This window comes from Camarhynchus parvulus, chromosome 3, assembly GCF_901933205.1.
Source record: "Camarhynchus parvulus chromosome 3, STF_HiC, whole genome shotgun sequence".
Classification (NCBI taxonomy): Eukaryota; Metazoa; Chordata; class Aves; order Passeriformes; family Thraupidae; genus Camarhynchus; species Camarhynchus parvulus.
Window position 1 is genome coordinate 69,867,708 of NC_044573.1, and position 15,223 is coordinate 69,882,930.

The window sequence follows — 15,223 nt, forward strand, 5'->3', positions numbered from 1 at the left end:
GACATACCCACTCCCACAGCACCCCAGGAGCACCAGACTGACTTAAGATACTTGAGACCCCAGCAATTCCAAAACATGTGGATATTTGCTCCTGTCCAACAACTTTGTCATGTTTAGCATCTGTTCACAGCTTAAAACCTTGAGCTGGTTTTTTAGTGTAAAGTTTCCTCAGCATTTCCACCCCAGACTTGGCATTACACTGAGCCTGCTCATGTATGTAATTTCATTTAGGAGCTGACACTTGAGGAAGGCCCTGCCTCATCCCAGCAGCAGACTGAGTGCTGCCCTCTAGGATCTGACACCTCATTTCCTTGGGCAAACATCCCAATTTGTAGAGCTCACAAGGCCAGTTTGAGAACAGCAGGGCATACAGGTGCTGGAGATCCTATGGCGCTTGCAGCCCTGCTGTCAGACCCCACTGCTTGTTCTCCTTGTTTGTGCCTGCTGTCCCATTTTCTGGTCCTTCATACCCTGCTCTCAGCCAGTACCAATTTCATGATTTTGCAGCTGGGAAAAGAAGAATAAAACTTTACCCTTTGTGGCTTCACATAGAGTTTTGTTTCCTGCTGACATTGAAGAGTGGGTCTCTGTGCTGGTGCCTTGTCACTGGCAAGTGCCTGTTCCTGCCCTCTCAGCAAGGACAACAGAGTGGGGTGCTCAGGTCTGCTCCAGAAACCCATCCTGTTTCACTGACTTGGCAAGTTCTCACCCAGCAGCCCAGCCACCACAGCACACAGTGCACAGACTCAGCCCATCCGAAACACCACACCAAAGAGGTCCAGGCTAACCTGCCACACACATCTGTCTTGGCTTCTGGCAACTGAGGGACTACAGGAGCACATCCAGGAACACTGGTGACCTCAGGACACTCTGCACAACTCAGCTGTGCTACAAGTGCTCAGATTTGCACAGCCACACAAGCAAGACACTTGCCACGCTGCACAAATAACCTGACTGGCCTCATTCCATCTGTGGGTTTCTACTGACATCCATCATCTGAATATCATATTGCTCACTTGACATGCTTCCATTTGAATAGCATTTAACTCCTTAAGGGCACTGGATCAGCAGCTGGGAAGCCAAAGATCCTCAGATACAGCTGAACAGATCCCAGCACAGCAATAGCAGCAGATCAAGGTTCCCTGTGCAGTCTCCTCTGAAGCCTTTCCCTCTCTGGAGGCAATTCCTTTGGGAAACCTGTTAATTCCCTCTCAGCTCTGCAGAGAAGAATTATGACAAATGCTGAGCACAGGATTTTGTACTGTGACTGTTGCTTTCTCTGCCACAGCCTAATATATTCAAAGTCATTTCACATCAGCTCAAGTTCCAGTGAATGTTTTTCAATTATTTATCTTTAACTCATGACTGTAAGAGACCCTGATAGTCCGAGAGTAAAGAAGATTCTTGAAGGTACTGTAAGCCAACCGTAACATGATGAAATTTAACAACTTGCTTTTTGAATTTGCTTTAACTTCAGTAAAAGTTTAAATGCAATGTCAAGGCTTCAGCAGCTGCAGATGGTACATGACATCCCCAGATAATATGTTCCTCCAAATTACAGGCAGAGGCTCAGTGAGGAACCACCACGAAGACAGAAAATTGATAAGAAATTCAAGCACCTTCAATCATACAATCAGATGATTGTATGGTCAGGCTTGGCTGTGGAACTCAGCTAGGACAAATAGCTGCACCTCAGCTTGGTGCTCATGATGAGACTGACTGCTGGTTGATAAGGTACGACACATCAGGAGCACCACCATGGCAGGTTGCATCTCCCAGTCCTGCTTTTCTGACCAGGGTCTGTGCCAGCTCTGCTGTGATGACATAAATGAAATCACCCTGCCCACATCAGTGTGTCATCAAGCCATTCCCCTTCTTACCAATCATGGGCATCCCTAGGTTTTGGTATGGGCACTCCAGGCTGCCTCCTTGTGTCCTCCCAAAGATAGCAGAGTAAATGGCTATCACCATGCTCTTCTTACAGCTCAGCCTCAGCTTGTCATCTTCACAGGCTACTTTACTCTTGTATTCATCTGGAACAAACAAACACTTCATTACTCAGCTGATCCAGGGTGGGCCCAGGGCTGCATCTCAGCTCCTTAGCAAAACCCCAGCCTCAGCCTCAGCACAACCCCAGCCTTAGCACTGCATTTGCTACAGGAGCACTGATATCTCCCATTGCACGTTCACTCTGTGGCTTTATCAACACATTTGAAAATGTATTTTAACCCAGCACATGTCAGTTCTGTTAAATAGCCTATATTTTCATTTTGCAGACAGATAAGTGAAGAGGCATGGCATTTGAGTGTTTTCTACATGGCAAGGGAAGGTAAAAGCCCATCTTTAGGAACCTATCTCATCCATGAAGCAGCCCTTTATGTGCCAGGCATTTATTCTATATCACAGCAGCTCAAATGCAAACATAATCATGCTCCATGGCTTTTTTTTCACAGCAGTTCTTCCATGGCAGATCCAATAGAAGCTAAAGTAAATTTAATAATTATGGGAGCTGCTCCTGCCTGTCGCAAACACAGATATGCAGAAGCTTGTCCCCAAATCCTTCTTGAAATGGGCACTCTTGCTCTTGTAAAGCTGGTACACACAGATCACTCAGTTTGCATCTCTCAAGGAGACTGGATGGTAATTTCATAAGAAATTACATGTCATTCCCTTGTCTTTATTATTTGGATTATGGGAACCTCTAGAGGTCCCAACCTAGAACAGGCCCCTCCCATGTGTGCCTGCCAACATACCACAGAAAACAAAAACTGTTTTGAAAAGCTGAGCTTTTACAGCAAGACATTTACACATCTGAAAGAAAGAGGCTAAGACAATGCAAGTGGCATAAAGAGACTAAAATAACTGAAGTGGCTTGTCTATGGACACCCCAGGCAACTCAGGACACAGCCAGGAATATAACCTCAACTTCCCCAGCCTCTGTAGAGTGACCTTCCACTTCCTTGTGTCATTTACCATTTGAAATGTAGCCACAACAGCATCCAGATTGCTAAATGGGAAGGGTTTGTGTCCATGGTAAAATCCCAGGCATGATCAGTCATTTCCTCTTGAATGCTTCTACTTGTACCAGGTCAAAGTTGTGCCATAGAGCAAATGAGCATCATCCAGTGCCTGGGGATGCCCCTGGCCCTTTGTCACTTACTGGCATAGACATGGGTTTTGTCCTTTCCTTACACAGTTCTCTGTGTATAATATCACACACATATATATCTATCTATATATCTGTCTATATGTAAATAAATAAATATATATGTAAATATATATATTTTATATATATATATGAGAACTTATGCAAAGTTCATATGCATAAAACTACTCAGAAACTGAGAAGACTGGCTAATAATTTGTTTATAAGTTAATACCTAAGTCTTTAGACCATGGCATTCAGCACTTATTGTGACATCTTTCACTGTATTGTAACTCTAGGTTCAAGAATCATTTTTGCTTATTAGAGATCAAGGGTGATCTTTCCAAGCTGAATCATAGAATTTAGGTTGGAGGACTTTTTAGGAGGTCATCTGGTTAAATCCATGTTCAAAGAAGGGGTAATTTCTACCTTAGATTCCATTTTTTCAGAAGAAACTGTATGGAGAAAACATGTATTATACCAAAACAGGGGCATGCTGATTTAAAAGAAACATCTAAGAATAAAATGACTTTTCATGCTCAGCTTGAAAATTCCTACTTGAAGCCAAAAAATAGCCTCCTCAAAATAGCCAATTACCTGGTGATGAGAGCATCAACTGGAATGTGAAAACCCTGTTCTGAACCTTCAGTCCAGCTGAGAAGCTTAACCTTGGACCCTATTCCAGTACATCATTTTCCTTCAGACTTTGCAGCCTTTTTACAAAAATCTCTGAACAGTTCTAGTTTTTATCCTGTGGCAGAGAATCTTTCAAACCTCTAAAATATTTAGTGAATGTGAAAACACTTTCTGATCCACCTCTCTTCATGAAGACACAATTAAGGCCTCATGCTTTCATGGGAGAGTCTGTGCAAAGAGCAGACATCCCTCAGCAGCAGCTGCAGGGATAAACCCACAACCACTGAGTGTATGAAAAAAGGGCTGGAATCAGAAATAGAAGTTTGCACCTTCAGAGTAAGTAAAGAGACAGAAACCTCATACACCTGTGAAGAATTAATGGGGGACTTGATAGTGTCAGGTTAATTGTGGAACTGGTGATTTTAGAGGGCTTTTCTAATCCAGATAGTTCTATTATTCTATGTCCATTTTATCTATGTAGGTATTTTATCAAAAATCACCATGAAAGCATCTGAAAGATATACTGAACACACTAAGGGGTTTCATCTTCACCTATAATTATCTCCCATAGGAATTTTGTTTCTTCTGTGAGGAAATTAAATCAAAACTTTAACCTTCCTATGAAGTAGAAAACTTAACAGAGTATAATAAAACTCTATCCATTTAACAGAATTTATTTTTTTCCTTTGGGAAAAAACACAGATTCAAGCTAAAAGCACAAACTCTCCAATAAGACAAATTATACATAATTTATATTAAACCACAGTCACAGAAAAGAATACTGGTGTCTGGCTGAAGTGGGTGAAAAATGAAATAGGTGATTAAGTTTAGAAAAATAATAATTTTTAAGTCTTTAATGAGAGGATCCACTGTGAATGTCTCATTTCTTACAGGCACTAACTCAATTTCCTCTTTCAATTTGGTTATTACTAGCTACATCTCCCAATTAACAAGTGTAACTGCTTAACCACACATCCTATGGTCTCATTTAAGGTCATTAGAATATTTATTAAATTCTGCTGACCATTCAAAGCCAGGGCTTGACCTTTGGAAACTTGCCTGGGATTTAAAAACAGAATATTTCATTGAGCATAGTAAACTCTGGGATGGACAGACATTCACACCTTTGCTGAAGATCTGTCCAGCAGTCATGAGACAATGAACAACAACTTGCTCCAGTTCCTAAAGGGGCTACAAGGGAGCTGGAGAGGGACTTTTCACAAGGACATGCAGTGAAAGGACAAGGGGGAATGGCCTTAAGCTGGAAGAAGGCAGGTTTATGTTGGATGTTAGAAATAAATTATTTACTATGAGGGTCGTGAGGGACTGGAACTGAGAAGCTGTGCCTGCCCCATCCCTGGAAGTGCTCAAGGCCAGGCTAGATAGGGCTGTGAGCAACCTGGGATAGTGGACAGTGTCTCTGATGATAGCAAGTGAGTTGGAATGAGATAGTCTTTAAAGTGCTTTCCAACCCAAACTGTTCTGTGATTCCATGATCCTATGAAAAACAAAACACTGCCTCTCACACTCACAGTTCTTATCCTCACAGCTGCTCTTGGAAGTCATGTTCAGGGCTTATAGGGAAAGCTGCCTGATGGAAAGCTCAAGAAATCAGGCTGGGAGGTGAATCCAAGTGCAGATTCCTTGGGAACAAGGGGAGAACAAGGGCGATGTGTTCCCGTCACGCTGCAGCGTGGAATAAGAGGGTTGTGCCACCCAAAACAGGTGTCACCTCACAGTCACTGAATTTCTGCCCCAGGAAACACCTCCTGGAGCTGCCAGTCCCTGTGGCTGAGTCCACACTGGCTAGGGTTGCAGTTGCCTGGGCAGGCACAGAGAGAAGACACTGCTTTGTTAAAAGGAAAAAAAAGGAAGCATGAAATGCACAGTAGCACTTCAGTCTCCAAAAAGATTCTCTTAAGCTTGACCACTGAAAAACAGGGAGTCTCAGTGTTTCTGGGCAGCCTGACAGAAATCTGCATAAACAAACAGATAGGAAGTGATGCAAGGGAGGACACAAGTCCCTGAAAGTATTCTGTACTTCATAGCATTGTCACCTGCATTTTAGCCAGGATGAACCTAAGTCAGACACACTCACGGCTCCCAGGCACTGGATGACAGTAGGGATTGATATTTAAAAAATACAGAGCTAAGCATCATCCATATATTTACTGGTACTTCACCCCATGATAGCCTTACATAAATATTGAAAAGAAGCGAGGCAGCGTAAGTGACATAAGAGAGCTGGGACTGGGAACAAAAATGCATTTTTCTCTCTCACTCTCCCAAGCAGAACTGGCCTCCTACAGATCACTCACAATCTGATCCTAAGTCTGCTCTAACTGTTACAGTCTGGATATAATTCAGGCCAAATGCAAACATTTGTATTAGTGGGTTTCATGTTTCACCCTGAAAAATTAAACACGCTTAAATGGCCTCGGAAAGGTGGCAGTGATATTCAGCAAATGGCTTACTCCACTCTAATCCCCCATGCAGTCATTTGTAGGGCAACAGAGATTTACCATGATTAAGATATTTGCTAAGGATAATATCCCTTTTATTACTGCCTGGTTTCAGAGACACTGGCTTAAATATAACTCGGTAGAGAGAACCCAAGGAGGAAACAGCTGCAGGCTTTTCTAGACACATTTTTAAAGGTCATTATATGACACAATTGTAACTTAGCTCGGACAATTACAGAAAAACAATTATAGATGTTTCTAATAGAAAAATGGTCTCTCTCAAACAGTAAAGTCAATAAGAAGACCTTTAGTAATTATTGGATGTGTACAATAATATTAACCTGTATGACCATTAGCAATTACATTTAGCCAGTACCTTAAGAATGCTTTCACTTATGGCTCACAAGAGTTTTCTGAATTATCTTGATTTGGAATCTCAAAATAAATGTCAGTTGCCTCAATCTCTGTGAGACCTTAGACATAAAAGCTCCTAAAGATATTTTGCTTCTAACAAAATGATGAAATGCATCAATGCCAGAGGTTCACCTTGTACAAAATTATATTTTTGAACAGAACTTGTGGAAAAAATTGTGAAATTTGCTATTCCAAGTATTCATACTTCACTTAATCAGTGCATAATAGCTGACCCTATTTCCCAGATCAAAGAGCTGGAAATACATGTAAAGAGAAATCTGTTTTCTTCACAAAATCCTAAAGGATTTAAATCTTAGAATTGAGGATCTGAGCAAAGTGAATTTGTAGGAAACAGAGATGCTTTTCCCCAATTCTTTATCAGGTCAGGATTGTTTCCCATAGAAGACTTTATTATATAGGTTATAACTGTTAAATTAACATGACTGCACCCAAAATGTCACTTCAGAACCAAACTGGACATCATCTTAGCCAGTAATTTCTCTTTAACCAAATTTTTGCCTCACTCACATTCATCCCAGCTTTGTTATATGTTCTTCCTCATGCCACCCAAAAGAAAGAATATTTTTTGCCTTCAAACTCATAACTCTTCATTATATCCACCCATTCCACCATCACCTAATTCCCTTCAGTTGACAAATAGCTACATTTAACTACTGGATGGTGGTTTGTGCTGGTCTGTGAAAAAAGACATAGGGCTCTCTTTCAGCCACTCTCTCCATGAGTAATGGTGGGCACACCTCCAATGCTCCACGTCACTCTTCCCTCCTCCAGCTCCTACTGCACCTGTCAGGCATGGATTGATTGTAAAGTGGAACAGCTGAGATGCACAAGCGGAATACACAACCTTTTAGCCACCAGTTAAATTTCAACAAACTTTTATGGACACTGGAAACCATCCCTGAATAATAAAGATGGTGATAATGCATGTGGTGAGATTTTGGTGATATCAGCACACGTCTGGGCAGAATACTTACATTGCAAAGCCACCACAGCAATTTTTTGCGTCAGCCTAAGGAGAGAAGCCAAAGTAAGGGTGGACCATGGAAATTTGAACTTTTTACTGTGGACATTGTCACTCCAGACCATAATTAACTGAGTCACTGAGGACATAAAGCACCTCTGGAGAATGTCTGGGCCAACCTCCATGTTCAGACAAGAGTCAACTGGAGCAGCAGGTGGCTGAGGGCCATATCCATTCAAGCTATTAACATCTGCAAGGATTGAGACTTCACAACTTCCTTGGGCAAGTTGTTCCATCAATCCTGTTAGTCATGTGAGAGATGAGTATAGTGAGAACCTGTTTCCATCTCTTCTGTGGGAACTGGGAAAATGAGTCTCCAAGACAGTAAACCTATTAAAAAATAGGACAGACACCTCTAAGTAGCATCCTTGAATAAGAGTGGACTGCTCATGAACAACTCATCCTGGAGATATCCATCCAGTACCCTTCCTAGTAACCTGTGATCCCTGTTTTTATATTTTCTTTTTCTCCACAATCAGCTAATTTCCAGGCACTTACGTAAAATATAGAGAATACTTTTATGGTTAAGTAGAACTAAATCCATCCCAAAATTAAAATAAGGGAGTGGATCTCAAAGAAGCGAGAGAAAAAGTGCCTTGGACAGCATTCACTGCTACTACAGTCTGCAGAGAAGAAGACAATTTTATTAAAGGGTATTTTCCAGTCGATGCACCACCTCAAAGCTTTCCCCCATGCTTCTATTCCTATCTTATATATTTACTTATTTTTCATTTGAAGAAAGCATTTATTATTCCAGTATTTTATCGTATTTTGCGCTTTGAAAGATATAAGCAGGTTCTAGCCTTCAAGACTCTGAATGTAAATCATAGATTCATAGGTTCCTAAAATGGTTTGGCTTGTAAGGGACCTTAAAGATCATCCCATTCCATGTCCTTGTCATGGGCAGAGACACCTTCCACTATCCACAAGTTGCTCCAAGCCCTGTCCAACCTGGTCTTGAACCCTTCCAGGAATGGGACAGTGACAGCTTCTCTGGGCAACCTGTGCCAGTGTCTTGACACACTCAGTGTGAGGGATTTCCTCCTAATATCCAATCTGAGTCTACCCTCCTTTAAAGAGTAGATTTAGATTAGATATGTGGTTTAAAGCCATTTCCCCTCATCTTTTCACGGAACAGTCAACAAAGGTCAGAAGTTTCTCCCAATGACAAAAAGCCTACTATTTAGACCAGTTCACATTGCTATGGCTCCTTTCTTTTCTGTTTTCTTCTAATTTTACTTGTGATACGTACTTCATATCCCAAGTTCCAGAGCTTCCTCCTATTCCATGTGACCCTGCTACTAATGAGAACTTTCTGTTCATATCAAGATTTGAATAAATCCATATCAATCCAGTCAGCATTCCCTTAGGCAGGGTTGGGTGGACAAAACCTTTCCAGGACAAAAAAAAGTCTCCAGAGTCCCGGAGCACAGCCCTCACTATCACTCCCCCACATTTTACTGTAGCATTTTACTGTGGGCTACCTGGTGACTCCTTCATTTCAAACGAATCTAAAAAGGATTTTACCTTTAATTTGGAACATTAAAAAAAGTCAGCGTCACAAATTCATATATTTGCATGCAAATATCTTTTAACATTATTTCAGTTCAATTTTCCCTTGAGAAAATTTTTGTGAAGATGGTCTCATTTAATTTTTAAGAACTGAAGTTCACCACCCTCGGCAGCCTGGCGTGCACCACTTACTTCTACAGAAGATAATCTGAAACTCTGAAAGATACAATTCGGGTGACAGTCCAGAATTATATTAAACAGGCAGCCTGCCAACTTCAAAAGTACCCTGAAAACTCAAGAGTGCCAAGTTTTGGAGGTCTGAAACCCTTTCGACAAGTAAGAAGATTGTTCTTTGCAAACGACTTTGTCAGATTCCCTTAAAATTACACTCCTGATGCACCTATCCAATTTGCAGTGTTTAAAAGGCACCTCTCCCCACTGTCACTTTCATTAGTCTGAAGTAGTTGTCCTTTTATATTCTGCTGTGAAAAGGCTGGCAGTGCTGCAAATTAACTGCTACATTTCATTTCCAAAGCAGAGTTCAGATGCACCTAGTTGCACTTTCCTGTTGGACAAAGAGAGGTATATGGTTATCTAAGGAGAAAAAAAAAAGGAAAAAATCAAAATATGTGCACTAGACTATGAGATAGGAGTTAAAAATAACAGCTGGGAGCCCAGGACAAATTTAATTCTCTTCCTATTTCTTCCATTACTGAAAATGTGCTGATTTTCTGAAGCAGCTCTGGCTTACTGGTGCTCTGCTGCCTAAGCCTCTGCCTCGCCATTTGTTAGTCCTGCTTCTAAAGACCTGCTGGCCAAAGTTCAGTAAGATTTGACAGAAACATCAAGATGACAAATGTAGTGAAGTCCCTGTACATTTTTTAAAGAACTGGTAGCCAATTTCAGAAGAGAGCCAAAGCAGTACCAAAGCTGGTTGTATTCATTGCACTGTCCCACCAGTCAACCAGCATGGATTTATGACCTGTAAACCAGCCAACTAATAAACTGTAAACTTGGCCAGCTATCATGGACTTAAATCAGGACTAGCAACACTATAGGAGGCAACATGGGAAGCACAGCCAAAATTTTGTACTCCAATGAAAAGATGAGAGAGATGCAATAAGGAAAAGTAGCTTAAAGATATATAAGGAAAAGACTTAATTAGCACCACTGCTCACAGCAGTTTCCTTTTGCTCTTCCAGTGATTGTATAAATCTGGAGTAATGCTGCTAAAGTTATTATTAAAATAGCTGAAAGGGAGAACTTAGTCTTATATCATTAAAACAGTCTTCTCCAGATATTAAAATAATGGCGATAATAATTCTGACACAAGAACATTAAAGAGATACCTGATTGATATTTTTACATATAACCCACTGGGTTGCCTAGAGAATACAATATGAGAAAATGAGGTCTACTAGATTAAAAGCCAATTCACTATTGTCCTAAATAATTAACTACACAGTATTCCCTCAATGGCTTTGCCTAGAAAGAAAAAAAGAATGTAGCTGAGAGAAATACAGTAACCAAATTTCCAAAATTCATCATGGATGCTTTAGAAGTCCCAGTTTGCAGATACATGAATAGGTAACAACCTCCAGTGCCTTTGAAGTAGTCAGAAAAATCAGTGTGCAAGTTAGAAGAGCTTGATACACCATTTGTATGATAAAACATTGAAACTATCAGAAGATACCTGTTTTAAAAAATGTGTAGTCAATTTGCAAACCAAGTATAGGACAGATATTGAAAAAATAATGAGGAAATGCACAGTAATGGAAAGAGTTTACTACCATGACAATACCCCAGAGAAGATTTACTCTTCTCTGCCTTTTTTCTTTTGCTTTTTTTGCCTTTTTTTTTCCTAAAAGACATTTATTTGAGGAGAACAATTGGTGTATATTTTCAGTCCTGAATTAGTCCATATATAGGGCCTCCTGCAGAAGTGCTGTATAAATTTACTTCTCTGTTCTGTGAGTCCTACACTCACAGTTTAATCTGTGGAGTAACACAACAGACTCAAACTTCCACAGAAGTTAACTTTAGCAGCATCGCAGTTTGCTTTTAAGAAGCTTTGATTTGCTTTGATTTCTGGGGCACACTTCTCATCTCAGCTCTTCACCAGTGCATCAGAAAATCCTGGAATCTGTCGTTCAGAGCTTGCAAACTTCTACCATAGCCGAACCATGTTGGTATTTAGACTTATGGGCTCTGTTTTCGCAGCTTGGTTTCCCTGTGTTCTGGTTAATCACTCCAAGGACACGCCTGGATCTCCTGAGAAGATTCCCTGATCACTTTGCCCCTGCCAGCAGCCAAAGCCCTTTCTGACACCTGCAGGACCAGCCACCACACAGCCTCTGCCCTTAGCACAGAAAGGCACCACAGGTGCCACTGTGCCCAAGTATGGGCTGGATCTCGTGAGGAACACGGGGAGCTCCTCCTGGCACTGCTGCGGACTCACCTATCCCACCTCTGAAAGTCAAACCCTTCCTTTTCCTTCACTTAAAATTCATGGCTTAGAAAAGGGTATTGTTATCCCTGGTTTGTTGGGGTTTTTTTCCCCAGCCCACAGAAAACTTGAATGACAATGGACAAAGAGGATCTGTAAAAGTCACAGCTCTGGCATTTATACAATTTAGGCAGATTTCAGAATTTGTCTTTTTTAGTGATTCACATCTGGACACTGGAGACCTGATCCAGCAAAGGGAATACTTATATCTACATGGTAGGAAACGCCACATTTTTCACAGCCTCCTTATTATGTCAATCAGGGATGACTGATTGTGTTTGAAAGAAAAATGGGATTTTTTTTTTTAACTCTCCAAGGTTCAGCAGCAGTTTCATTCTCTGCAGGAGCAGGAAATTATGATTATAATAAAAATACTGTAATATAATTACATTAGTGATAATATATTTCCATTTATTATATTGTATTAATATATTGTATTAATATTACAATCATATTTATAATTAAACTGACAACAATCTCTGCATTTGCTGACACTAGAATCACATATTCCTGTTAATCCTCCTTCTGGCAGTCAAGTGATTAATGTGCTACAGAGATAGGGCTATTTGACAGCTCCTGAAAATCTCTGTGCATCAACAGCTTAAAACAATATTAATCATTACCATTAGCATTTCTCTGGCCACAATTGTGGGCTGATAGATCTGCCCTCTGTTATTTACAACATTCCTTTATTTACACCTTTTCATCACCACAGCGGTTGCTGCCTGAGGTTTTATTGCCCTTATAAATTTCCATCACCTTAACAGTTTTGAAATAATACAGATAAGCAAGAGAGAGCTGGTGAATGCAGGAGGCAAAAGGCTCTTTCTGTTGCCTCAGTGGCTGGGCCAGGGGGATGTGCCCATTAAACATCCCCAACTCCATCAGGCTGCTTTGGGAAGCCTGGCCCACCAAAAAGCAATGCAGCAAACAATACAGTGAACTTCTCTTGCCACCAATAAACCTGTCTGATGAAGGAGATTAATGCTTTTCTGAAAGGGTTGATGACCACTGAATTACCAATCTATTCCAGCACTAAAACCAATCACGAGCATTAAAGCAACCAGGAATACATTTAGGTCCTTCTTTGCTCTCATCTTAAACTTCCACAAAACCTCTGTAGTTTCTATAGCTCTCTGCTCTTCTCACAACATCTTACAAATTCTGTCTAGGGAATGCAAGCCTTGAGGATGTGTGATGAGATGTGGCTTTTCAGGCTGTGTTCACTGAATTTAACAGAAAAGATGCAATCCCCAGCCAAGCAAAGCCAAGGGCAAGATTCAATACTGAAGGAATGGGCTGTAGGAAAATTAAAAGTTGAACAAAAGGCACTCAGTGCAAGTCTAGGCGGTCATTCCAAAATGTCCTTTCTATACTTTTCAGCCAATTCAGCTGAAATCTGATGAACAGACCTGACCATTTCACCAAAAGACATGAAATCACAACATGGAGCAGGACTCTTCACCATTCTTTGATAGCTGGAATAGCTCTGGCAATACTAATGGCATTCTGCTCTTTGCCCTGGCAAAAAAACTTGCACATCTTCACCATAAGGCAGACACTCCTGGGACACAGAATGGCAGTGCTGTCACTGTATGAGATGGCACTTGTATCAGAAGGTGATCTAAATAGATTAATTCCTAATTGTTTTTTAAATTCATTTGCTTTCTAGTTAAAGCTGTCTAGGGCTGTTAAGAAAAATAAATCTGTCTGAGTAAGATTTTGGTAAGGACTTCAGGATGGTCATTCCCATGTTTGAAAAACAGTCATTGACTTTTCACAAGAATTACTGGGCTTCTTACATTTTTATCTTACATTTTTTCAAATCTATGGTGAAGAGCATTAAAGCCTGCTCTCCTCAAAACATGTGTCCAGTCGATTCTCAGCCCAAAGGTTTTCCAGTAAATCAAAGCTACAGGTTCCAAACCAGGACAAAGTGACCTCCCTCATCCCCTTTCCTCCTCCGAACTCCTCGTGAACTTTTGGCACTTCACCCTTTGCCAACAAACGTTTCCTTCCCAGATACATTTCTCAGAGCCTTGATGTTCCTTTCCCAAATAAGTTTTTGTATTGTTACAGAGGGATTTGAGCTGAAATTGGAGCCTAGGTCACAATCGAGTCTTTCTGAAACTTCAAAGGCTTCAGGCTTACATTTGTGAATAGAAGGTAGAGCAGCAAAGTTTGGATTTACACTTTGTTACATCACTGGGATGATTAGTACAGAGGAGCTTCATATTCACCATCCTTCAATTATCACGTCCAGCCGCTTCACTCAGCATTTTAAAATGAAATAAAAATAATTTTAAAAAAACAAAACAACAAAAAAATTGGACGTAGATTATCCCTCCCAGAATCCTTGAAGTCATAAGTTAAAGTAGTAACTGCCCAAGAGAAAAGTGGGAAAATATCACTGTAGCATTTTATGAGAAGCTGCAGCTTTAGGCTCTTCAGAGCTGAGAAGCAATCAGTCCATCCAGGACAGTGTGGCAATGGCAAAGGAGGACAGAAAAGAAAGGCACTATGTGGGGGTCTCATGGGGTAAGTCAAATAAATAAGGTAGGAGCCATCTCCTTTCTCAACAGCACTGCCTGAAATGGCCACTTAGACAGCACATCTCATCCTAAGTATCCCTTCTGCAGAGCAGGGCAAACATTTATGTCCCCATTTTGTTCTGGAGCATTGACACTTTTGAAACAGCAAAGCCAAAAAATAACCAAACAACCATAAAGCCACAATGGGCAAAGAGCTGCTGTGCACGGGCAGATGGATCTCTGCTGGTGCAATAGCCCAGAGCAGCAACCAAACCAAATAAAATCAGCTGCAGTGGTATTGCTGGGATGCAGAGAGGTGAAGTTATTTCTTCAGCATGACTTGGGCAGCCCCACAGATCCTGTTCCCAGCCAGGATTAGATCACACAGCCCCTCCAGAAAGTCTGGCACACAGAGCAAATATTTCCTAGCTTACAATAACACACGATCTTACACAGTTCTCTGTCTCTGAAGTGAGGGGGATGAACAAACACTGAATTGTTTGAATAATATTGGTGAATCCAGATTTCAGTTAGAGAGAATTCATGTTAGTCCAATTAAATAGTATGTCAATTCCCTCTAATTATCTGTTCCTGCAGCCTACCCGGTAATTACACTTAATGGGTCTAAATCAAATCAGCATGTTACCTGGGAAATAATTGGATTTATGTGCAATTTTTAATGATCCTGAAAGGTACCCTGGAGATTTAATTCCCCTGTGTGTTCAGGGTTTGATCCTAGGCTTCAATGTACTTTGGATGTGGATCTCAGGATACATTGGCCTTGATAAATTGAATGTGCCCATTCCCTGGCCCCGAGGCCCACTGTTGTGGGACCACCATTCTCAACAACTTTTTTAGCTTCTAAAACAAGGTGCCCATACCCAGACTTCCCACTGGAAACCATCTCTGGCCAGTGCTAAATTCCAAACTACACCTACACTAGGAGAGAACAATGTCAGGTTTCAGTGCTGCAGC

The 15,223-nt window shown here is 41.0% G+C and overlaps 1 protein-coding gene across 1 annotated transcript in view; it reads right to left on the reverse strand.

The window, feature by feature from the left end:
* LOC115902109 (protein eva-1 homolog C-like) overlaps positions 1 to 15,223 on the reverse strand; it is a 203,465-nt gene that overhangs the window by 117,575 nt on the left and 70,667 nt on the right. The window contains exon 4 of the mRNA XM_030945326.1: positions 1,881 to 2,033. Within this exon, the coding sequence (XP_030801186.1) occupies positions 1,881 to 2,033 (153 nt within the window). The remainder of the gene's footprint in view (positions 1 to 1,880; positions 2,034 to 15,223) is intronic.